This window comes from Microcebus murinus, chromosome 18, assembly GCF_040939455.1.
Source record: "Microcebus murinus isolate Inina chromosome 18, M.murinus_Inina_mat1.0, whole genome shotgun sequence".
Taxonomy (NCBI): domain Eukaryota; kingdom Metazoa; phylum Chordata; class Mammalia; order Primates; family Cheirogaleidae; genus Microcebus; species Microcebus murinus.
In genome coordinates, this window is record NC_134121.1 from 52,793,153 (window position 1) to 52,820,411 (window position 27,259).

Genomic DNA, 27,259 nt, shown 5'->3' on the forward strand with positions numbered 1-27,259 from the left:
AAGTTTCTGAGCACATAATAAATGTGATTTAAAAAGTGTTGAAGTGCTTAGAAAGACTTGAGGTTGGTAACTAAATGAGAGATACCACAGTGGTCTAGACAAGTGTTATACAACTTTCTGCAATTATGAAAAAGTTCTATATCTGTACCATGCAATTTGATAACTAACAGCCACATGTGGCCACTGAGTACTTAAAATGGGGCTTGTGCTACTAAGAAAATAAATTGTTAATTTATTTACTTTTAATTAATTTAAATTTAAAAAGCTATATATGGTTAGTAGTTACCATATAAGGGCAGTACAGGCACAGAATATAGATAAGAGTAATGAAGAACTCAAGGGGACAGAAAAGGTGTTGGATATTTAATGTTACTATTGAATATAAAGGAATTGGCTATATTGGCTATAGATGCACAACAGGAGATGAGGGGAATGATACTTTGTAGTTTTGGACCTTAAAGGATAAAATAAAATACTTTAGTTAAAAAAGACTGACATGAGAAGGAGCAAGTTAAAAAAATCAGCTAGAGACTTAAGGCTTTCAAAACAAACTGCTCTCCACCCAAATGTTTATTGCATCATGATTCACAATTGCAAGATATGGAATCAACCTGAGTGCTCATCAACTAAGGAATGGATAAAGAAAATTTGGGGGATGTGTGTGTATGTACTATGTTTCCCCAAAAATAAGACCTACTCATAAAATAAGCCCTAGCAGGATTTCTATGCATTTGTACAATATAAGCCCTACCCCAAAAATAAGACCTAGTGATGGGCGTGGCAACGCAGTGTATTTGCATAACCCATGCATTTCATCTTAGAGCAGTAAAGAAGACAAGCAGCCCTTCTCATCTGCCCCATTGTGACAACTACTATCCCTGAGGTGACCGTAAGGTGAAGGCAGCTCCACCAACAAGGTCAGCTCCTCCTATCAGGTCCTGGCCATCCTGTGCGTGCTGCAGCAAGCTGAGGCTTTGAGGGGAAAATAACACATCCCCTGAAAATAAGCCGTAGGGTGTCTTCTTGAGGAAAAATAAATATAAGACGCTGTCTTATTTTCGGGGAAACACGGTACACACACACACATACACACACACACACACACTACTACTCAGCCATAAAAAGGAATGAAACAATGTCTTTTGCAGCAACTTGAATGAACTAGAGAGCATTATCCTAAGGAATATCAGGAATAGGAAAACATATACCACATGTTTTCGCTTATAAGTGGGAGCTAAACGAGGGGTATATGTGGTCATAAAGTAGTGTAATGGACATTAAAAACTAAGAAGGGGGAAGTATGGGAGGGGGGGTAAGGGATAAAAATCTACCTATTGGGTACAATATACAGTATTCTTGTGATGGGTATACCAAAAGTCCTGACTTCAGCGTTATACCATTCATCCACGTAATAAAAAAAACTCATACCCCCTATATCTACAGAAATGAAAAAAAAATCTGTTCTCTTTTTACACAAGCTCCTTATGTTCACTAGTGGCTAAGGCATAAGGTATAAAATATACTTATTTTAAATCAATTTAAAAGCTGTAACAATGAATATGACTTAGGATACTCTGATTATAAAAAAAATTAAAATTAAATTGACCCTAAGTGGTCAAAAAAACCTAAAAATCTTTAAGTAAAATTTAATAAATACCCATATACCTGGAATGACTTGATCAAGATAGACAGCCAAGAGGACATAGAATATACTATTAAGTACTAGCATGATAAGAGTAATAATTAGAGGATATGGGCCTTCAGTTAAATTTGAAAATAAAGCACCTTCATTAAAATCTTCTAAATGCATGACCTGAAAAATAGAAACATAAACTTTATTATGTAAATATGATACAAACAAACAAAAGCTAACACTACTTAGCATTATTCATTATATCCAGAGTAACAAATAGTACCAAACCAGGCCTTTTAACAGATTTATACAGTTTACCAAATCAGTAATATAAATTTATAAGGAAAACAATAAAGACTTTACCCAAATATAAGTTTATCACAATTCCTTTCAATCATGTTTTTAATGCTGTGCTTCAGATAGGATACATCCACTCTAGGGGGACTTAATTCTAATGTTATGATTATCAAATGAAATAAAAGTAAAGCATGATGTTAATAGTAAGTAATGTAAACAAAAAGGTTATAGTCCATTTAGAAATCAAATAAATTAAATATTAGAGTATAAAATTATGATATCTTTCCAATATTGAAAAGAGAAAAGGTATTTTGATTAATTAACACAATTGTTAAAGTATTCATAATATATGTGATAGAATAGAAAGAAAAATGTATGAGAGGTTGAAGCCTCATTTAGGTCCCAGCCCTGCCATTAAGTGAATAAATTTTAATTTCACTACTCTGGATTTCAGTCCCCTGATCTGCAAAATGAAGTAGATGAATTAAATGACAACGAGAGGCCCTTTCATTAATAACAAAAACCTATGAATCTATAATTCTTCCTTCATAAGAGAAAGGTGGCCCAGTGGACTCTCTAAATGTGTAACAATAGCTCTTAGGTTTCAAGTAATTAAAATGTTTCACTCAAAGATAATAAATAACCTATCTTAATTAAATCTCTTAAGTCAATGTTCTACCCAACCAACATGAGTAATCTCTTACATTTAGTAATTATGTTTTTTATTTGTACATTATTCAAATTTATGTTCTATTATAAAAAGCAGTGTCTCATAAGATTTTTTTCATTTAGAACCTAACTACTTAAGGTTAGTTAACCTAACTACTGTAAGGACTATTAAAAATCAAATTTATAAATCCAAATATTATTTAGATAAATGACAGTTCTATGAAGCCTAGGCCTATAAAAGTTACCAGGCCTACTTATTTCACCTCTACACTTACTATATTTGTTCTGCTCCACACACAACTTTCTGCCAGGCATTCTTTTGAGATAAATTTACAAATGGTAGCAATGTAACTAAGCCATAGAGCAATCAGAATTACCTGACATTTAAACCAATGACTATAACACTGGTGTCCCCAACCCCCAGGCCTGTACAGGTCCCTGGTTTGTTAGGAAGAGGGCTACACAGCAAGAGAGGCTTCATCTGTATTTATAGCCACTCACCACTGCTCACATCAAAACCTGAGCTCTGCCTCTTGTCAGATCAGCAGCGGTGTCTCAAAGGAGCAAGAACCCTACTGTAAATTGTGCATGTGAGAGTTCTGAGTTGTGTGAGGGATCCAGGTTGAATGCTCTTTATAAGAATCTAATGTCTGATGATCTGAGGTGGAGGTGGAGCTGAGACCAACGCTAGCACTGAGAAGCGAATGCAAATGTAATGGACATAATGAGCTTGAATCATCCTGAAACCAGCCCCACCAGCCCCTGTCCATGGAAAAACTGTCTTCCACGAAACCCAGTCTCTGGTGCCAAAAAAGTTGGGGACTGCTGCTCTAACAAACTGAGTTTTTGCAGTGAAACAGATTACAAAGATATACTAATGTAAAAAGTAAAGAACTTATCAACAGAACATTTAACTGAAAATGTAAAATTGGAAAAAATATAAATAAAACTAGATATAAAATGTACTCTAGTACTCAAAAATCATCCTTTCTCATGCTGAACTTTTAAAATAATATTTTGCAAATCAAGAAAAAATTTAGTGAATACAAAATTAATGTTACCTACCTGTGCAATACCAATCAAAAATGTACATTGACAGAATGGACTGAAAAGCCATACTAATGATTTGGGAAAACTTTCCATGAGGACTATTAAAAGGCCGATAAATCCAAAAGCCACAGTGACAAAAAATTCAACTATTCCCACATGCTTTGATTTTTTGAAAAGAGGTGTCAGCATTAAGGCAAAAAATACCTATAAAACATAAATATTAACATTAATTGCATTGTTCATATACACCGGTATGAAACCAAAATTAAATTTTGTTTTTGAAAGAACAAGTTATTTTCACTGGAAAATACATTAATTAAAATACAACTATAATTTCTAAAAACTATGGTAAGGCATTTTATTTTCATATAAATAGTGATATACATGTAAAAATTTAAATTAACAATTAAATACTGCATTTTATAGGTATATCAAAGATTAGCATGATGACCAACTGTACACTACAGAAGCCATATACAGCCATGTGTTTCTGCAGTTAGATGTGTAAAATACATGAACAAAACAATAAGTCCACAAACTTTTAAATACCAGACCCATCTTTTAAACTTCCTGTGTTGATAAGATAGAAAGCCAGTTAAAAACAAACAAACAAACAAAAGCAGGCAATTATACTTGGAACTATGAGAGTTACTTATAATTTACCACTGTAATGAACAGGGGTGATAGCCAAAATATTTAACTGATAGAGGAGAGGCACATAAACCAAACAAAATGGAAGTTGGAACCTCTTAAAACAAAGACTATCAGCCAAAAGGCAGCACTAAAAAAAATAAAAATAAAACAAACAAACAAACAAAAAACAAAGACTGATCACTGATACCCAAGTATTCAGCCAATATGCCAAAAGACTATCAAGACTGTTAAAGAACTACATTTACAAAGACATATCTTTAAAAATCATCATCCTATTGCATAAATTAACTTGAAACTGACAGGATTTCATGAAGACAAAGAAAAAACATCTAGTACTAGACAATCTTATTTACATATATGGTCACCTAAAGATAATAACAGGTATATTCAGAGGAAATGTATGTGAAATACATCATGTAGAAAAAAATTAAATCTAAACCTGAGAATATTTTGTAACTTTCTTAAAACTATGGAGGTATAATAATGTTATATCACTTATTACTAAGTCATTTATCAATAGCCAAGTAATAATCTGTTACTATAAGTAAACCAAAGAAAAAAATTTTTCTGTATTATCAAGTAGTTTGAAAGTTCTTTATTTCCATGTCAAGTTAAAATACTTACAGATGACAATCCATACAGGAAAAAAAGTAGAAATATTACTATGCTGCTACTTCGAGGGAATAACGAAGAAACTGTTGCAATGACTGCCATAAGAAGGGACATAAGAAAAATCAAACTGGTATACAGAAGAACCCAGGAAAGCCTAAAATGGGAATACAAATACATTTATGGTCAAATGCATAGGCTTTAACAGTTAAACAATCATTTTAAACAAAATGTCATATTTATTTTAGCCATTTTATCCTTAAAAGTCAGTGTACTCATTTCTGTGTATGTTCATGTACTGAAAATTAATACTCTTTTAAATAATTGAAATACAGCATTAGTTAAGTTTTCGTAAAAGTGTAATCTGATGTAGAGATAAAATAGTATTCTCCAAAGAATCAAAAGAGCTATAGAAATTAATAGCAATTCATGATTAATTATTTATGTTTTAGAGTCCGCGTCTAGTTCTGTTGCCCAGGCTGGAGTGCAGTGGCGTGACATAGCTCACTGCAGCCTCAAACTCCTGTGCTCAGGTAATCCTCCTGCCTCAGCCTCCCAAGAATATAGGACTGCAAGTACATACCACTCACTATGCCCAGGTAATTTTTCTTTTTTTTGCAAAGATGGGGTCTCCCTCTGTTGCCCAGGCTGGTTTTAAACTCCTGGACTCAAGCAATCCTCCCACCTTGGCCTCCCAAAGCACTGAAATTACAGGAGTGAGCCACCACGCCTGGCTCTTCATGATTAATTTAAATATAATAGTCTTAAAATTCAACAGTGTACAATACCTCAGATTTTCTTAAAATACAAGAATTTAATGAATCAATATAATAATTTTCTTTATTGTATGTGCAGCAATGAAACTTCCGATAGCTTTTGTAACTGTAATAAAAGCTATTTCACTAATCAATGACATAATTACTACTACATAACTACACAATGTGAGATCAACAAGATCAACAATGAATTCATTATTTTTACTTAAGATTTCTCTTCAAATCAGAGCTCAATGGAATTGCTACAGTATTAGTTTTATTATATATTTATTTTTTCAAGTTAGTAGCTCATGATTTAATGCATGTTGTCATAAAATCATTGAGTTAAGGCCAGGCGCGGTGGCTCACGCCTGTAATCCTAGCACTCTGGGAGGCTGAGGTGGGAGGATCCCTTGAGCTCTGGAGTTTAGACCAGCCTGAGCAAGAGCGAGACCCCGTCTCTACTATAAAACATAAATAAAAAAAGAAATTAATTGGCCAACTAATATATATATAGAAAAAATAAGCTGGGCATGGTGGCGCATGCCTGTAGTCCCAGCTACTTAAGAGGCTGAGACAGCAGGATGGCGTAAGCCCAGGAGTTTGAGGTTGCTGTGAGCTAGGCTGACGCCAGGGCACTCACTCTAGCCTGGGCAACAAAGCGAGACTCTGTCTCCAAAAAAAAAAAAAAAATCATTGAGTTAAGGCTAAAAGGTAGCAAAATCACCAAAATTGAATCATTTTACAGAGGCAAAACTGAGGCATTAAGAGAATGATTTGGGCCGGGCGCGGTGGCTCACGCCTGTAATCCTAGCTCTCTGGGAGGCCGAGGCGGGCGGATTGCTCGAGGTCGGGAGTTCAAAACCAGCCTGAGCAAGAGCGAGACCCCGTCTCTACTATAAATAGAAAGAAACTAATTGGCCAACTAATATATATAGAAAAAATTAGCCGGGCATGGTGGCGCATGCCTGTAGTCCCAGCTACTTGGGAGGCTGAGACAGAAGGATCGCTTGAGCCCAGGAGTCTGAGGTTGCTGTGAGCTAGGCTGACGCCGCGGCACTCACTCTAGCCTAGGCAACAAAGTGAGACTCTGTCTCAAAAAAAAAAAAAGAGAATGATTTGACTAATTTCATCTAGCTACTGTTTCCTCACAAAATACTTTAATAATCCATTACATCTTAAAAGCCAATCACTTCTAAAATAACAGAAGAAAAGCAAGAAAATATGTTATACACAATAAACCCATAATTTAAAGTGTTATAATTGTTACAATGGGCTAACTGTAATAAAGTTTTATAAAATAGACAATAGCAACTCACATGCACAGTATTAACCTTATCCCAAAATGAGCTTCAAACAAATTTTCTTATTACATAGTGGGAAGAGTAAGGAAAATACACTCATAATATTTATAAAAATGTATACTTCTATGAAATTATGATTGTATTAAAATGCTGACACAGTTTTGTGTGAATACGTTTTTAAAAACTGTTTCTCTATAAATTATTTGCATTTTCTTTATCTTAATTCACCCAAGTAACTAAAACTTTCCATGAAAAAAAAGTCTACATACTGTACATATGGACTTGAATTATTTTAACTAAATTTTTAATATCATGTATATGCTATAATATTAGGGGAGGACTATAACAAATAATTTCTAACTTTCAGGATTTAATATTTTCCATATTCTGAAATATACAATGAAATATATGGAGCATGTCTCATGGATTCAAACAAAATGTGAAATAAAATGTAAACATGTATTGGCAATATAAGCTTTCCAATTCTTCATCCTTTATGTTAAAGCAAGCTAATAAGTTGTTGAAGCTTGTTGACTAGTCTCAAATTCCAAGAAAAAGGTCATCATCATAAGGAAACAGAAGCAGCACCTCTAAAGCAGCACCATTAAGCTGGGTAAATATCAAAACTATAATTCTGAAAACTGTATATTTAATATAAATTTTAATTATACTAAGTAATAAATTTTAATAACGTACCAAAAGGCAGTGTCATGAAGTCCCATTATCTTTAAAAATTCTTTTAATTTTTTTTCCTTTTCTGCTACGATATGAATTGCCAAAAAGTACCCAAAAGGTGAAAAGGCTATAACTAGGTATATTAAAATTACTCCTCGGGGAAAGATATCTATTTCTACAACAGCAGTTTCTCCCATAATAACAGCTTTAGTTGACTCCAGCTCCTTCCAAAGAGAAACATTGGTCTTCAACTATAATTAGAAAATGTAAACACATTAAATTAATTTAGTTCTCATAGAAGTCCCTAATAAAATGTGACAATTATATTCCCAAACATAGTGAATAACCTAGTACAAATATAATCCTCAAAAAGCTACACACTTGAAATAAAGTGAGTGACCTCCACATGAAGATAGAGTAGAATGCTGCATTTAATTCATTCCGAAAGCATACAATAAAGTTTAAAGTTGGTGAGTATACAAATTTTGATTAAATAATTTGTCAAAAAAAATAAAATTGCACAATTATCATCTCAAGATGATAATTATTGCATCTTAAAAAAAAGTATACACCTTCAAAATTTAGGAATTTAGGAATGATTATTAGTGTCATCATTCTTGTTTCAAAACTGTTCTTTTAAATATCTCCTATTGCTTTGAAATCTGTACATGTAGCACATACAGACAAAATAATAAAACTATTTATGCCATATGATATTTTTAACATTCAACTGAATGCCTAAAATGAGATCTGTCCTGCCTATTTACCCAAGTATGGTCTGGGTAGTGGATGGCTACAATCTTTGGCCAAAACAAAAATAAGCCCTATAAAATCATCAATGTGATATATCTCATATTTTACTATCTTTACCTTAAACTTCTGTACTATTAAATTTGTGTAATACTACATATCCTCATTACATTTACACTACGTTGCAAGAGTTTGTACAACAATTCTACATGCATCATCTGTTTTGGTTCTTACAACAATGCTGCCAAGAGAAGTATATTATTGCAGTCATTTTACTATACAGCAGTCTAACAACTAAAAGAGATAGGACTCCTATACAAGGTCTTGATTCCAGCTCTCTCACTACTCATACATAGTCTAAATATACATAGTTTAGTAGAAAACATTGTTGTTATACATTTTTTAAATTACAATTATTTTGTGGCAAAGTAAATTGCAATTAGAAAAAGCAAACAGAAAAAAAAAAGAAAAAAAGAAGCATATACTTACAGAACATGGAGGAATGAGATATGTTTAATTTGAATAGTTTGAATTCTAACCAAGGAAATTGATCTTACTGCTATCTAGCCCAGACACAAAATTAAGATTTTTAAAAATAAATTTCATGAAAATAAGACTTCTTGGTTATCTTTTTTCTTTAAAAAGTTGTAATAAGTTCCATGTTTAGGCTATTAAGTCTGAAATGACTGATTTCCTTAAGTACTAAGTTTAACAGCTGATACCTGTGACATTTCACTTTGTCACTTCTTATTTTACTTTTATTGTGAAGGTACATCCTCATTCTTTCAAAAGCATGGTTTGGCTTGTGATTATCTTTCCAATTTTTTTAGAGCAATGAACCACGGATAAAAAATTCATGTGATGCCGGGCCCGGTAGCTCACGCCTGTAATCCTAGCTCTCTGGGAGGCCGAGGCAGGTGGATCGTTTGAGTTCAGGAGTTCGAAACCAACCTGAGCAAGAGTGAGACCCCATCTCTACTATAAATAGAAAGAAATTAATTGGCCAACTGATATATATAGAAAAAAAAATTAGCCGGGCATGGTGGTACATGCCTGTAGTCCCAGCTACTCGGGAGGCTGAGGCAGCAGGATCGCTTGAGCCCAGGAGTTTGAGGTTGCTGTGAGCTAGGCTGACGCCACGGCACTCACTCTAGCCTGGGCAACAAAGTGAGACTCTGTCTCAAAAAAAAAAAAAATTCATGTGATTTTTTTTTAACATGAGTTCCATCATGGAACAAATGCAGCACCAACAGCTCAAAATATCAACAAAGTGTTTGAGAAGGGTGTGACTAATGAACACACAGTACGTAGTTGGAGAGGTTCCGTTCTGGTGATTTTAATCTTGAAAATGAACCATGTGGGCGACCTGAAACCAAGTTGCATAATGATGAGCTGAAAGCTATAGTGGAAGCAAATTCATCTCAGCCTATGCATGAATTAGCAGCAAGGTCTGACATTACTATTCCAACAATACTGAACCATTTTGAAACAAATTGGCAAGGTAAAGAAGTTAGATGCATGGGTACATGAATTAAAAAAGAGTCTGAAGAGAAATTATCTCAAAGCTTGCCTTTTTTGCTGTCACAACATAAAGGCAAACCATTTCTACATTGTATTGTTACATGTGATGAAAAATGGACTCTTTTTGACAATCACAAACATTCGGCACAATGGTTGATAAAGATGAAGTGCCGAAAGACAGTCCAAAACCAAATATTCATCAAAAAAAGCTAATGGTGTCCATTTGGTGGTCCAATGCTGATATTACCCACTACAGCTTCATGAAACTTGGTCAATCAATTACAGCAAATGTCTACTACAACCAATTGGAGGAAATGATGAGGATGCTTATGATTGATTAAGCAGCTGAGATTGGTCAATAGAGACAGGCCAATCCTCTTGCAAGACAAAACTTGACCACATGTCGCACAAACAACACTGCTCAAACTAGAGCCTGGACTTCAAAACTCTGTCATCCACTGTATTCACCAGATCTTGGACTAACTGACCACCACTTCTTCCTGGCTTTAGACCACTTCTTGCATGGAAAAATATTCAATTCTCAACAAGCTGTGGAAAACACCTTTTGCAATCTCATCACCACTCTTTCTCCAGGTTTCTTCGCTGCTGGCATAAACAAGCTACCATTAAGATGGCAAAACTGTGTTGATAGTCTAGGCGTGGTGGTTCACGCCTGTAATCCTAGCACTCTGGGAGGCTGAGGTGGGAAGATCACTCAAGGTCAGGAGTTTGAAACCAGCCTGAGCAAGAGTGAGACCCTGTCTCTACTAAAAATAGAAAGAGATTAATTGGTCAACTAAAAATATATAGAAAAAATTAGCCGGGCATGGTGGCGCAGGCCTATAGTCCCAGCTACTCGGGAGGCTGAGGCAGGAGGATCACTGGAGCCCAGGAGTTTGAGGTCGCTGTGAGCTAGGCTGATGCCACGGCACGCTAGTCTGGGCAACAGAGTGAGACTCTGTCTCAAAAATAAAAAAAACTGTGTTGATAGTTTACGCACATACTTTGATTAATTATACTGCTTCTTGTTTCAGATGTAATAAACTAAACTTTTGGTTTGAAATCAGACATTTCATATTTAATGACATAAATATTTTGATGTATTTTGTACATTTGAGAGCAGTAAAACCAAATCTTACTGTAAAGAATTAGGAAATAATTATTAAAAAATTGTTTGGGGTTTTGTTTTTCTTCCTTTATCATACTTACCTGTATAATGGCAGCATCTATGGATGCCTGTAAAACTGTGAACCCTGAGGACCAGTACTGAGCAGCCTCACATGACTTTGAACAGCCAGCTATGGGGAGAAAAAAGTGAGACTTAAGATTTTATAAAACATGCAAGTGCATTCTTCTAAAGATAACATACGCAGCGTTACCAAAATCATGTAATCAATCAGTCTTTACAGGACAAAAGAAAATAAGCTATTGCTCTTCAAAGGCAAATATCTATAAGATTCCTGATAGTTTATTTTAAATTCTGAAATAAAATGGTTACATGTGTTAGAATACTGAATAGTAAATGAATAAAAATGTAAAGAGAGAAATTAATTATAAACATAGTTATAATAAGTTTCATTTCTGTTTAAGGTATGTCATTCTATAGTGAGCTAGCTTCAAACCACTTCCATATGCAAGGAAAAGTCAAGCTTAAGCAAACAGAAAAAAAGAATTTTCAGTAAGGGCTATTTGGAATCGAGTCACAAATTCAGTACTTGGCATACTGACTTTAACAATGTTCAATAAATATTTGTGGTTGATAGTATCTATTCACAGGTTTAAACAACTGAAGGCTGTTTTCTATGTTTCATATGTAAAACTAATCAAGTTTATTGGTGGAAGACCTTGAGATTTTAAAGGTTTGTACCATACCATAAGCAAAAGCAATTACATTGAAAAAATATATAGATTTAGAAAAATCATTTAATTCAAAATACAATTTTGCTTTATGCTATCATAATATATAAATGTATTAAAATTAAAATGGATATTATATAAATACATTTTATATTATGTACATATAGATATTTGTCTAAACACAAATATTTTTATGCTATACTAGATAGTTTTCCTATCTGAACAAGTAAATTCTAAAATGCCAATATTGGACTATATCAAATTTTGCATATGAACTATAAGCAGCAAAAGATATGCATTTAATTGACTTTCAATGATTATTTAGGGCTGTTTACCTCTTGAATCCATATAAATAGAAGATACTGGAATCATATCAGGAAAAAAACGGAGTTCGTAGGACATGAAGTCTTTGAAAACCACACCTACAAAGTTGCCGGTCTTAGAATGGCTCGATGCTAGCATTTCTTTTTCATTTACATATTCTTCAGTAATTACGACTGCAAAATATTTTAATATAGTTAACTCACAAATTTAAATAGCTTACTATAACACAGGTCAAAGTTACAGTTATTTTTGATGAATGGAATATTTTATAAGCACATTTGTTTTATTCTCTAACTTCTTAAAAAATGAAGACAGCTCCTCCAAGAATGTAATACTAAATAACACATAATAAAAGAATAGTACAATTTTACAGACTACTCAGGTGTCATTTGATTACAGAAATTATATGTCAGGGTAATAGTTATGAAAATGATCAAGTATAGTATGAAACAGTATGCAAAACTCATATTTCATCAAGAGATTGCTATTTCTCAGAACTTCAATGAATTGTACCAAACTTTAATACTGAATAGTTTTGATACCATCTTGTTTCTTTAAAGTACATTGACCAGCAGGCTTACTTTCAGATAGACTCTCAAATTTAAACTAAGATTTCAGGCAGTAATAAAATTATAAAATGATAAGTAACGTGGTTTATTTACTATCTTAAAACAAATAACTTCATAATAAATGAATGAATATTTTATTTTTAAATATTTCTTCTTATGAAGAAAATTCCCTAATCCTTCTCAGAAACTAAGTATGTATTTTAGTAACTATGACACAACCCTTCTTTGAATAAAAATTGCCATTTAAATCCAGTATTAATTTCCTTTCTTAGAAGATACATGCAGAAAATATTGTAATCACTCTTTCACATCAGATAAGACCAATTTTTAAATATTTTATAGCAGTTTTGTTTATAAGCAACTAATCTTCACTACAAAAGCTTCAGAACATCTGGAGAAATGGAAAGAACATAGGATTAGCACTTAACTTCATCATTCCTTAGCTGTGTGAGCAGGTAAGCAATTTAACTCTCCAAACTTTAGTGTCCTCATCCATAATACCTAACTGATCACACTGTGTTGTTGTGAAGATGAAGTGAAGTAACAAACATGAAAATTCTTTGTAAATTTTGAAGTATAACTTAAATGTTAAATGATTTTCCAGACCTTTAAGGTGGACATGGAACTCTAGGATTGACCTAAATAAAGGGGGTGTTAGTTTGACATCCTGCCAGTGATGTTATCATGTATGTCTCTACACTGTACAACCCATTTTCAGATAGTTCTATTTTTAAAAAGATAGAACTTAAAAAAAAAAACTATATATTAATATATTCCTACTATTTTGGTATCTAAGTTAATACACACTGACTTGCATTTCTTTATACCCTTTCCTCCTATTCAAAATTACCAATGAATTTCATTCTTAACATTTCTGATGAGTTTTTTTTTTTTTTTTTTTTTGAGACAGAGTCTCACTTTTGTTGCCCAGGCTAGAGTGAGTGCCGTGGCGTCAGCCTAGCTCACAGCAACCTCAAACTCCTGGGCTCAAGCGATCCTCCTGCCTCAGCCTCCCGAGTAGCTGGGACTACAGGCATGCACCACCATGCCCGGCTAATTTTTTGTATATATACTTTTAGTTGGTCAATTAATTTCTTTCTATTTTTAGTAGAGACAGGGTCTCGCTCAGGCTGGTTTCGAACTCCCAACCTCGAGCAATCCGCCCGCCTCGGCCTCCCAGAGTGCTAGGATTACAGGCGTGAGCCACCGCGCCCGGCCTCTGATGAGTTTTTTGAGCATGTACACTAAACTCTTACAGCAACCCATGCGACCTGTGTTTAACATGATGGACCAACAAACATATAATATACCCATATATGTCTGTTAATAATATTAAATAGAAATAAACTGAAAAAGAAACCAATGGGTAAAAAGTTACTTGGCTTCTGACTGCATAACTTGCATATTCCATTCAGTGATGTACTATCCAATAATGTGATGATATATAATAGAAGTCAATCACAACTACCCTATATGACATAAACCAACATGCTAATCTGCTATTTTCTACAATTCAGCATTTCATTGTTTAATCACTGACAGTATAAACATTTCAGATACTTTCTCCAGTTCTTGCTTTAGGTTCTCTCACAGCCACTTTAGGCTCAGCTCACTGGCACCTCACTCTTACACTGTTTTCTAGTCCATTTCTTTGTGAGAAGTACACATTGAGAAAAACAAACTTAGGGACTTTGCCATAGTCAAAGTCTCCAAACTTAGGTATTACTTCAGTTTATACCATATACCTCCATAAATAGGTAGGGCAAGCTGAAAAGATTACTGCTTTATAATCTTGATCATATATTTCTAGCTTCTCAATTATTATATGACAGTCAGAATCAAAATGAAATATTCCATCAAATCTTTCATCCTATACAAATATACTTATACTATTCTATAAATGGTCTAAAAATTAAATATAAAATATGAAAATACATAAAATATGCTACCTACACCAAGAATATAATGTTTCACAAGAAACATAAGGCAGAACTAAATTATACTATAATTAAAATTAAAACTATACTTTGGTGGAAGACCACATCTGTAAGTGTTAAGACTATTTACTCAGTAAAGCAAGCTGATCAATATTGAACAAGCTTTGTGTTATAGACAGAATAGGTACATAAGCTCACAATACCATCAACAAGGTGCTCAGTAGACACTTTCTGCATGATGCTGCTTGTTATATTAGTCACTGGAGTATATCCAAGAATTAGGTTAGAGAGGATAACTTTGTCCATAGGATTAAGTTCTATATCAGGCACTTCTTCATATTTCTTATTTGGATGCATCATGCTAATTAGTATTAACCAAATTAAAAAAAATAATGGAAAAAGAATTTCCTATAATAAAAGAAACAAAGTGATTACAAAGCATAATAATTACAGCAAAAATCATCAAGATTTCTATGAAAATATAACTAATAGTAAGAAAAAAGATGAGAAAATTGGTGATCTTTTCTAATATACAAAAAGTAAAAGCAATTCTATCCCAAAAGTATTGTGTTGAGCATCTTACCCAACCCAACAGGCATATCAGATAATTTTTCCGTTGCATTCAGTTTTACTGAAATATTTTAAAAATCCAGTCACATATTAAAATAATATAAAGGGTAATATTTAAACATCTTAAATTATTGATATAAAACATAAATTTACTCATGTGATTTTATTTAAAGTAACTTACCAAACATCTCTACAGAAATCACAATAAAAATGTCTTTATTCAGTCCTGGATTAGAAATCATACTTTAATTATAACTAAATTTATACTACTAAAATCATGAAGATGAACAATGTATTTTCATCATTTAAAATTATTACTAGCTGGTTAGCCAGAGTTCTTTTACCTTTAAAAGTAATGTATGCTTGACCAGCCTTAAAAAAACACTTAAAGTAATGTATGCTGTCGGTACAAATCTGTAATAAAATTTTAATAATCTTGGACAACTCAACCCACAGTCCATAAAATGGGAGGCTGTGGAAAATTAAAGTGAGAATAATGTTCCACAAAGTTATTGTAGAACGTCAGTTCATGAAACAGGAAATGCATGCCTAAAGGTTCAAAATTTAGCACTGATGTTAGAAATTAACAAAATGCAGGAATCATTATTAAAATTTTTAACATTTATTTTTATTTATTTATTTTTATTTCAGCATATTATAGGGGTACAAATGTCAAGGTTACATATATTGCCCATGCCCGCCCCACCCGACCAACACCCAGTGAATGTTATTCCTATATGTCCACTTAAGTGTTGATCCGTTAATACCCATTTGCTGGTGAAAATTTTTAACATTTAGAAAGCATCAAATAATTCAGTTTTTTTGTGACTAACACAAGTTTTTACTGTAGAGGCAAATTAAAGAGAGCAAGAAAAATAAAATTACAATAAAAATATATTCAGCAAAATAAATCATTTCTTAAAGACAGAACAGGTCAAAGCGAAATAAACTGCAACAAAGCATAAGAGAGAGTCATTTAACTTACCTGAACACTACTTTTTTTAGTTCTGCATTTAATTAGGTAATTCTTTAGTAAGAGTGTTCTGGTCTGTCTCCAAACTCCCACCTTCCTAATTGCAGTGGCCATGTTTTCTGTATCAGCCTATTAAAGGAGAGGAGAAAAAAACACAAAGCAAACAAACCTGGAAGAATCACATAGCACAGGGGCAGTTCCCATCCCAGAGCAGCAGCTGGGCACTGATCTGTGGGCTTTTAGGAACTGGGCCATGCATCACCACTGAGCTCCGCCTCCCCGGTCCCCACCCCTCAGTGGAAAAATTGTCTTCTATGAAACATAGGAACCTGGTCTATTCACAGCAGGAGGTGAGCTGCAGGCAAGTGAGAGAAGCTCCATCTATATTCCCCATCACGGGCATCACTACCTGAACTCTGCCGCCTTCCCCCCCACCACTTCCCGTTCCCGACCCAGCCTATGATCCATGGAAAAGTCATCTTCCATGAAACTGCTCTCTGGTGTCAAAAAGGATGGGGACTGCTGCATAAAACACATGTCATTTTTAATGACAAAAACCAATAGTCATGTTTCAGTCCCAGGTAAAATGGAATTAAACATACATCAAGCCGTCTCTCCTACCTGGACAGAATGCATGGAGCAGCAATTTGAGGACTCTGAAAAGTAAATAGCAGCATGTGAAACAGGGGAGAAAGATCAGAATTTGAAATACTGCCAAACCAGCAGTGAGCTTACAGCTTTTTCTCCTTTGGTATCCCCTTAACTGATCACAGAGAGAACTCCAGAAGCAGCACTTTAGTTCTGGATTGTGGAATTGGAAAGGGCAGTCTTAATGATCAGGGACAATGTAGAAATAACAAATCTTTTTTTTCTTTTCTGAATTCTCTTACGTCCCTATCCCCAAGCAATCCTATGGTGGCAGTACCAGACTACAGAAATGAAAGTATTGCAGCCAAAATTCCAAGGCAGGAGAACCTTCCTCTCCATTCAATACAGCTATAGTTCTAAGAGGGGTAGGGCCAGTCCCCACTGCTTTTCTTCTCTACCTCCTGCCACTGAGCCCTAAATGTATGTGGTGGTTTACAGTTGCAGAAGTGTGTGGCATAATGAAGCAAATAAACCCTAGCTTTCTAGCTGGATCTCAAAAAAGTGGCTAGAGTCTCAACTACAATCTCTGTCATTCCTATTTAATAATAGGAATTGAACAGGATCAAGTAATGCTCACTCCAGTAATGTAGAATGTATGCATACTAAGAGCTATTGAGAAAGCTGCTTAAAGTAGATGAAAAAAAGATCCTGTTACACCTTCTTCCAGAGCAATTGGTACTCCCTTGTTTTATATAAACCTACCTAATGGATGCCACTGATAGGACTCCCCTCTAGACCAAGGACAATCTGTTTTAAGCTGGCTGACCATCTCCACCAAGGTAAAGAAAGCAGACAACTTTTTAGAGGCAGTTTGTCTTCTCCAAAAAAGTAAATATATATAATTAAAGTTTGGTTTAAATGATCATCCTCTTTATATGTGCAGAAGAAAGACTAGAAGACTAGAAAGATTTCTTTTAAAATTAGCAATAGGGTTATAAATGACTTTTACTTTCTTTGTGCTTTTTTTTTCTATTTTCCAATTAATATGTATTTGTAGTTAAAAAGCAATAAATTACTAATTAAACATTGAGACATAATGTAAACATATTAAATAAGTAAATTAAAAATAATAAAGCAAAAGCAGTCAAAAGTGGAGGATACATTAAAATAAATTCTTCCAACAGCCTCATTAATATTATATCATATTTGGTAAAGAATTGATAAGCATCTCTAGGCCAAAGGAAAAAAGAAAGGAAGGAAGAAAAAGCTATATTCATTCAAGGATGATTTGCTACAAGACAAACATAGAAACACTAACCAAGATAGCACAAACACATTCAAGGTAACTGCCAAAACACATTGATTTGGTGGATACTACTAAATTATTAATTCAAATTGAATGTTAAATGCTTAATTCTTCATTTATAAGTAACAGTCCCCTCATAGAGTAGCTGATGGACTCACAATATTTTCCCTTCTTTAAGAGCTGCTCTCTGAAATCAAGATTGAGTCTCTAACGGCCTTGTCTGAAGTCCGTGAACCTGTCCTTCTCTCCACACTCTACTGCTAGTCAGAGATTTTTAAAGCAGAACTAAACTGTACTCCCCACATACCGCCCTAACACATACACAAACCATCACCATCCCCACTACTCTTGAGTTTTAACAATTAAATTTTCTCCTGGGACTATGGAATTTTTAACTAAGATACTCAGAGACTGGATGGAAGTCATGGATACTCAGTTACATTGATAGCAATATTTAAGAAAGTTCAGACACTCTTGCTACTAAGCTTTCTTCTAAAGTGTGATACCTACCATGCTCAAAACTTGATTTTTCTTCCTTGGAGTATGTAAAATGCCCTATTAGCTTCCATATTAGCTTCTATTTCTTACAACCAAAAGCAACTTAACCAATATAACAAAGGCACCAAAATCAATAAACACAAGAACTACTAATGCCTGAAGTAGAAGAATATATTGCTTAAGAGTGTGACCTGTGAAGCCAAAACAACTAAACATGAATTCTATCTCTGCCACATACTAGCTTTGAGACCTTGGACAAGTTATTTAACTTTTCTGTGCCTGTTTTGTCATCTGTAAAATGAGTAATAATAGTACCCACCTCTTTGAGTAGTTAGAATGACTAAAAGAACTACTACATATAAAGCTGAAAACTGTACCTGGTACATGGCAAATAATAATATATGTTGATCACTACTGTGTACAAAAGTATAGCTAATATCCCCAAAGGAATAACACAGAATATATCATATTCTCAAAACAAGAACAATGCAATTAAGAAAAAGATAATTAGAGAACATGGAAATGAATAGACTGATAGAAATAAAAACATCAAGAGATGGAGGAAATGGCATCTAAAGACAAATTAGTGGTTTTTTTGTTGGTTTTTTTGAGACAGGGTCTCACTCTGTGGCCCAGGCTAGAGTGTAGTGGTGTCATCATAGCTCACTGCAACCTCAAACTCCTGGGTTCAAGCAATCCTCCTGCCTCAGACTCCCAACTAGCCAGGAATACAGATGTGCACCATCACATTCAGCAAATCTTTCTATTTGTTGGACAGATGGGGTCTCACCATGTTGTTCAGGCTGGTCTCAAATTCCTCAAGCAATTCTCCTGCCTCAGCCTCCCAAAGTGCTAGGATTACAGGTGTGAACCACCACATTGGGCCCACATTAGTGATCTAGATGAAAACTGAGTCAAGGAAATTCCCCAGAATGGATGGCAAAAGTACAAAGAGAAAAAAACATGAAAAGAAAGTATGAAATCTATTATCAGATTATACAGATGATCGCATGCCTACAGTTCCAGCTACTTGGGAGGCTAAGGCAGGAGAATTGCTTGAGCTCAGGAGTTCAAGACCTCATGTGTAGAAAATTAAGACAAATGAAAAGTTATACAGATGAATCAGTGTGGGGCGCGGTGTCAACGCCATTACAAGTTGGCGCCTGTTTCCGGCTTTGCCTAGAGCAGCAAACAAGTTCAGCGCACGCGCAATTGTCGGTTGCCCTGTGGCGCAAGCATGCAAACGAAGGGTCCTGCTATGGACTAATGCTTTGGTGGCTCGACAGCTGAGCGGCCTATCCCAGCTTAGGGGTTGTGCTTCTAGGGTATATAGCAGCCTGCGCGCTGCCGGGCTGGGTCTTCCGCATCATGTAAGTCTAAAGGGAACCCCATTAAAGCACTGTCAGAAGAACTCCAGTTGCCACGTCTTCCTTGCTGGCGAGGCGGGCGCGACAAATCAGTGTTATGACCTCAATAATCTGATGCTTCTTACATTCGTAAGCTCTAAGCTAATCATGTGAAAATGTTAAATTGAAGAAGAATGAAACATTCTTAACATTGGTTGTTCATAAACCTTTTAAAGTTTAATGTTCATCTAAAACAGTAACTTCAAAGCTGTAGTCCAGTCTTTGCAAACTGACTCAACAATGAACATATGCCCTCCTCAGTCACCTGTACCCTCCAACCTACAGTGTCAAAGCAGGGGCAATTTGAAAAGGGCTACAAATCAAGCAAGGACTGCTCTGCATAATAATATAATACTAACTCCACTGTAAAGATACTTTGCAAATTATGGAGTCCTTGGAAAAATATTTTGCTTCCTCTTGAGGTGTTGAGACCGCATTGTCTCTGGCAATTAACATTTGCCCTTGGGGAGAAAGGTGCACAGTACTGAAGAGACACTAAATATCAGTGAAATAAATCCCTTTTATTATGTAACAGTTAAATACCCTTGAAAATTTTAAATTTATTTTTATATATAGACCTAATTAAAAAAACAAATCCATGTTTATTTCTGTAGGGAATGAATTAAGATTATATCCTATTAAATAAAGAAATTGAGCCATTTTGATGTTTAGAGCCATCCTGCTAAGAGATGTGGTCAGTCACCTTCTTAGCATTCTTGAAAGATTCTCAGAAAGGCTCTTAGCCAAAAATATGTTTCCTACCTCCAACAGATGACTGTTAGAGGTCACTTCTAGTCTGCCCAAGCAGATGTGAAAGGAAACAAATAGGCTGTCTATATGGGCCTTCTAAAAGTTGTTAGGGCCTGAGGAAGGTTAACTTTGGAGACTGAGTCACTGGAGCTTAACCTCTTCATTACTGACCTTTTGTTATAGATTAACTTCCTTCATTATATTCTTGTTCCCAGCTCAGATCAGATGGCAACTAGGACAAAAGACCCCTTGACTATTATATCCTTAACGTGGAAGGTTAAGTACATCCTTCCCAAAAAAGAAACACTGCCTATAACCAGTAAATTGCTGTAACTATGCACTAACCTTTTATGGAAAATGATGTAATCCTGTTAAACTTCCTCAGACCTTGCCTATAAACAACCATCAAATCTCTCCATTTTAGAGCAGTGGCCCCATCTTTTTGGAGCCTGTTTTCCTCTGGGTGACTATTCTCAGACTTTTGTGCCCAACTAAACTCAATATTTAATCATATCAGCTAAATCTCATTGTTAAGGTTGACTCAGAGCTGATTACCACTCCTTTGTTCTACCTCTATACCCAATAAATACAACTGTAATTATAGTAACCATACTGTGTGATTATTTGTTTATATGTCTTAATATTGAACTTGACTATGAGATCCTTGATGAAAAAAAGATCTTCTTATTTATCTTTGCTTCTCTATAATAAATGGCAATATTATAACCAATTTCATCTTACCACAGATTCCTTTATCAAGGCTTCCTGAAAGTCCTTAAAGATCAAGGGTCTGAAAACTACACTAGAGGAGGTGGGGGCTAAATCCAGCCCACCACATGTTTTGCACCGCTCATGAGCCAGCAGTGTTTCTACATTTTTAAATGGTCAAAAAAGAATCAAAGAATAATCTTGTGACATGTAAAAATTACATGAAATTCAAATTTCAGTGTCTATAAATAAATGTTACTGGAATACAGCCATGCTCATTCATTTACATATTGTCTATGACTACCTTCGTGCTATAATGGCACAGTTATCGACAGACCGACCATACGGTCTGCAAAACCTAAAAGATTTACTATCTAGCTCTTTACAGAAAAAAGTTTGCTAACTTTTGATACAGGCTTAAAAGGAAAAGGGGGAGCAAGAAAAGTAGAATATTCACTTAACATGTACTGAAGGATTTATGCAACAAATATTATGGTGCAAAAAAAAGTTAGGCACTGTTAACATCGTTGCATATAGATAAAATTTAGTGTAATGTGATAAGTGCAATTGGGTGAAAGAGTAGAATGGAATTTCCAAGCAGAAAGAAAATGGAAAAGCTAGACTCCCAAAATGGCTTGACTTATGGAAAAGCAGAGGTACAAGGCAAAGTGAATTGGGGCAAGGGGTGCTGATGTATATTCTAGATGACATTGTAAAGGCAAGCACTGGAAATGGATTATGAAATACCTGGTATGTTATTGATTTTATTTAGGTTTTGCTCTGATCTTTGTTATTTCTTTTCTTCTGCTGGGTTTGGGGTTGGTTTGCTAGAACTACCAAACACTGAGGCAGGAAATAGCAGAGGACATAAACAGGTAAAAAACCATACCATGCTCATGGGTCAGCAAAATCAACATTGTTAAAATGTCTATACTACCCAAAGTGACTTTACAGACTCAATGCAATCCCTATTAAAATACCAACATAATTTTTTGCAGATCTAGAAAAAATAATTCTATGCTTCGTATGGAACCAGAGGAGACCTTGTATAGCAAAAGCCATCTTAAGCAAAAAGAACAAATTGGGAGGCATCAATTGACCAGACTTCAAGCTATATCACAAGGCTATAGTAACTAAAACAGTATAACACTAGCACAACCACTGCGACATAGACCAATGGAAAAGAACTGAGAACTCAGATATAAAACCATCTTCATATAGCCATCTGATCTTTGACAAAGCAGACAAAAACATAAACTGGGGAAAAGAATCCTTATTCAATAACTGGTGCCGGGAAAATTGGATAGCTATATGTAGAAGACTGAAATAGGATCCAGGACTTTCACCTCTCACAAAAATCAACTCAGGGAAGATAAAAGACTTAAACCTAACGCATGTAACTATAAGAAATCTAGAAGAAAATATTGGTAAAACTTTTATAGACATTGGCCTAGGCAAAGAATTTATGAAAAAGACCCCAAAGGCAATCACAGCAACAACAAAAATAAATAAATGAGACATGATTAAATTAAAAGGCTTCTGTACAGCCAAGGAAACTATCATGGGAGCAAACAGACAACCTACAGAATGGGAGAAAATATTCACAGGCTACACATCTAATAAAGGGCTGATAACTAGAGTCTATATAGAACTCAGGAAAATCAGCAAGAAAATATCAAACGACCCTATCAAAAAAGTGGGCCAAGGACATGAACAGAAACTTTTCAAAAGAAGATGGACTAATGACCAACAAACATATGAAAAAATGCTCAACATCTCTAATCATCAGGGGAATGCAAATCAAAACCACAATGAAATATCACTTAACTTCAATGAGAATGGCCTTTATCAAAAAGTCCCAAAACAATAAATGTTGGCATGGATGTGGAGAGATAGTAACACTCATACACTGCTGGTGAGACTACAAACTAGTACAACCTCTGTGGACAGTAACATGGAGACACCTCAAAGAACTACACATAGAACTACCATTTGATCCAGCAATCCCATTACTGGGCATCTATCCAAGGGAAAAAAGACATTCTATAAAAAAAGACATTTGCACTCAAATGTCTACAGCAGCACATTTCACAATTGCAAAGATGTGGAAACAACCCAAGTGCCCATCAATACATGAGTGGATTAATAAAATGTGGTATATGTATACCATGGAGTTCTATCCAGCCACAAAAATCAATGGTGATCTAGTACCTCTTGTATTATCCTAGATAGAGCTGGAGTCCATTCTACTAAGTATCACAAGAATGGAAAAACAAGCATCACATATACTCACCATCAAATTGGTATTAACTGATTAACACTTAAGTGTACATACAGTAGCAACATTTATCAGGTGTCGGGCAGATGGGATGGGGGATGAAGGGATGAGTATATACACACCTAATGGGTGCAGTCTGCACCATCTAGGAGATAGACACTCTTGGAGCTCTGACTCAGGTGAGGCAAAGGCGATATATGTAATCTAAACATTTGTATCCCCATAATATGCTGCAATTAAAAAAAAAATTTAGAAAAAGAAAAAAATGAAAAAAGAAAATGAAACACCTGGTATGCAAAATTAGACACCCTTATTTTGTGTACCCATACATTTTCTCTACTGCACTTTTTCACACGTAATTGTAATTGTTTAATTTCCTGGCAATCACAGATTTCACTAGTCCATTTCCTCTCCCAATACCCAAACCTTCAAAGCTCCCATTTGTAGTATCACCCTCAGATTGGGACCTTGATTCCTATTTCACTGAAAAAACTGAAGCAATCAGAAGAAACTTTAAAAATCTGCCCCTATTCTTTCCATCCCCCACCTACATCTGTGCCTAAAGTAACATTTCAACAATGTGCCATTTCAGCTTAAACTAAAGGCAGTTTTTATTAGAACTCTGAACCACAAAAACTTAAATGGAATTTGGTATTAGCTATAATAATACCAAATTAAACTGAGGTTTTTTTTTTTTTGGAAGGAGAGATTAAAACATACCTGGCACATGAAAGAAATTCCGGCCCAGCTACATTATTGGCTTCGATCAATAAAATAAAAGCACTATAAAATATGCCTTTTACCTTACAAATTATAAATGCTCTCATCTTTTCTATTGTTTTAAAATTTACTGAAGCTGGTCACTAAAACAAAATACTAATTGTCAATATAACATAACCTAAGTTTTATGATAGTATTTTTTGCTGAAGGATAAAACAATGCAATGGTACACAAACCACAAGTTATCCAATAAACTTTATCATACATGTTTCTAAAAGTTTGTGCTTAAAACTATTTTTAATAAAACAATGCACATACTAGTAAAGATATGATTTCATGGAATGTTACAAAATTCTTTTATACAGTGACTCTCTCAATCAAACTCCAGAATGGAGATTATAAATTGTATTCATCTTGGTACTCTTGGCACACAGTATAAGTATCTGGAATGTAAAAGACACTGAATGAACATTAACAAATTTGTTCTTATAGTCAATGTAAGATTTCTCTATACTAAACCCCATTTGAAGGGAAATACACTTAAACAGCACATATTGGAAAATGAGTGCCTCTTTAGTTTGATTTTAATACAAATACCCCAAACACCCTAACTGCCCTAACCATATTCTCTCCTATGGACTCTTCCCTAAAAAAAATATATATATATATAAAAAATAGTGCTCTCTGGGCAAACACAAAATATAGTGCATAAAGCACCAGAATTAGAGCCCAGCATCCCTGGGTTGAAATCTCAGCTGCACCTTTTTACTAAGGTGCGACCTTAGTAAATTAACTTAACCACTTTGAGGCCCATTTTGCACAGCTGCCCAACTAGAATAACACCCCCAGCCTCACAGAGCTGCTGTCAGAATTAAACGAGATACTACTGAACTTGGCACATAGCTAGGGTCCAACAAATACTTTTTTCCCCTTAGATTCCTTCAGAAGGCCCACGACAGAAAGTAAACGTGGTTATCTTTATTATTTTCAGATTTAGTTATCCAAAACGTAAACAGAAGCCTAAGGAGTCCTGGAGAAACCCTCCTTTAGCTATTATCGTCTCAAGCCCTACCTAGCTTTCCCACCCGCTGAAATATTCCCACGCCGGGAGCTTTTCTGAGTGTTTTAGGAAGCAGGGTATTTCCTCCCCAAATCGCGTCAAGCGAGACCTGCGCATTTTCTTCTCACCCAAACTCCTTTTCACAGACGCGATAATGAGCAGCACCAAAACCCCCCAAGGAATAAACAGCAAGTGCTAATTATCCAGCTGTTCGGAGGAAAATTTGCTGCGACAACATTCTGTTTTCGTTCTCTCTCAAAGGCTGCTCTGAGGATGGACTCGACCACGTCCGACCAACTGCAGCGTCGCACTGTCCCACGGCCAGACTCGGTCCCCACGGTTCCCCGCGGCGTCCTCGGCCCAGAGCCCCGCCATCCACACCCCTGCAGCCCTCGGGCGGGCAAATCGCGCTTCCTCGGGCAAACGAGAGGTTTGCTCGTTTCCCTCAGCTCGCCACCTCCGCCCCTGCCGAGCCCGCTGTGCCCCACACCTCAGACCCCGACTCCCCTTCCCTCCCCTCAGCAGAGGCCGCCTACAGCCGCTGCTCCCGGACCCCCTCAGTACCCCAGGACCGGCTTGACCCAAGAGGGCCTCAAGCGCCGCTCGCCACGACGCCCTTCTCACCTCAGGGCCGGAGCTGCAGCGTCGTCAGGCCCGGGCTCGCTCAGTCAGCGGAGACCGTGGGAGTGACAGAGCTTGGAAATGGGTGAGGGAGCGGCCCCGCGCACTTGCGCGCCCCCGTCGCGCGGCCCCGGCGCACACTGGCGCAGGCAAGACCGGCAGCGCGCCTGAGAGGGGAGCACGCGGCGCCAAACTCGCACCCCGCCTCCTGCCTAAAGCACCTAATGGCGAGGCTCCTAGGAAACGCAGTCCCGCGTACGCGCACGCTCCCGCCACGCGGCCTCGCGCGCCCAGGCCTACGCAGGCCGCGCCGCGCGCCCGGAAGGGGAGCGCCCCTGGGGGCGGGGTGAGCGCTGACTCACGGTGGCCTGGGTCCCCCGGGCCTGCCTGTCCCCAGAGCCGCTGGAACCGGGCCTCGAGACTCATTCCCAGGGCTTTCGGCGACTTGGATCGTCCTCCTCTGTGGAGATGTCGCCACCCTATCTCTTGAGGCACGGGCAAAACAACAGGCTTGAAGTCGCAGCCCTGCCGCCTTCTAGCGGGTGACCTTGGCCCGCAGCTGGCTCCTCATCTGCCTCCCTAGCCCTTTCTAGATTTAAGAATCCTTTATCTGTTTGCTGGCACTGGGTGGGCCTCTACAAGCGCCCTCCGCAGCGTCTGGAGTGCTGTGTCCCATTTCCATAACTGCTGCCTAGTCCTCGCCAGCTTCTCCTCCTCACCGGTTCTCACCTGCCTAGGCCGGCTGCACATTGAGGATGCTTGTAGTTCCTGCAGCGTCTGCATCAAAGTCTAGGAATGTGGCAGATCTTGAATTTTCCAAACGGCCTGAGACATATGGCATCTGTGGGAGATTGTATACCGCACTTGTTTCGCTAAAAATACAATGTGTTTTGAGTTTCGAAGTGACCTAAATAGTGGTCAAAAGTTATTGTGGGGAAAATAAAAGCTCACAATACTAACATTGAATATTTTCCTCTCCAGTTTTCTGTATAGTCACATTTCCCTGCACAAAGACCTTTTTTTAAAGAAAAAATTCTGTCAAACCTGTGTACATCATGTAGTTTTTAAACTTATCTTTGTTTTTTCTGCTTCTCAAATTTAACCCAAATCTCCCCAACAAATCACTCTGCTTTCTAAATTCTAAAGACACACACACACACAAAATCAAGGAATCAAG

At 36.3% G+C, this 27,259-nt stretch overlaps 1 protein-coding gene across 3 annotated transcripts in view; it reads right to left on the reverse strand.

Moving 5' to 3' along the window:
- The window catches only part of ABCA5 (ATP binding cassette subfamily A member 5), an 87,647-nt gene extending 61,119 nt beyond the window's left edge, over window positions 1-26,528 (reverse strand). Inside the window, exons 1-11 of one of the 3 annotated variants that reach the window (XM_012747413.2) lie at window positions 26,086-26,528; window positions 23,804-23,911; window positions 16,769-16,803; window positions 16,160-16,276; window positions 14,808-15,012; window positions 12,110-12,271; window positions 11,127-11,215; window positions 7,668-7,897; window positions 4,928-5,069; window positions 3,665-3,853; window positions 1,666-1,813 (exon numbers count right to left, since the gene is read on the reverse strand). In XM_012747413.2, coding sequence (XP_012602867.1) covers window positions 1,666-1,813; window positions 3,665-3,853; window positions 4,928-5,069; window positions 7,668-7,897; window positions 11,127-11,215; window positions 12,110-12,271; window positions 14,808-15,012; window positions 16,160-16,276; window positions 16,769-16,783 — 1,297 coding nt within the window. In that variant the 5' untranslated portion in view covers window positions 16,784-16,803; window positions 23,804-23,911; window positions 26,086-26,528. Of the gene's footprint in view, window positions 1-1,665; window positions 1,814-3,664; window positions 3,854-4,927; window positions 5,070-7,667; window positions 7,898-11,126; window positions 11,216-12,109; window positions 12,272-14,807; window positions 15,013-16,159; window positions 16,277-16,768; window positions 16,804-23,803; window positions 23,912-26,085 lie in introns of those variants that run through there. The other 2 variants (XM_012747414.2, XM_012747415.2) reach the window with 2 other exon arrangements.
- Window positions 26,529-27,259: the final 731 nt, after the last annotated feature.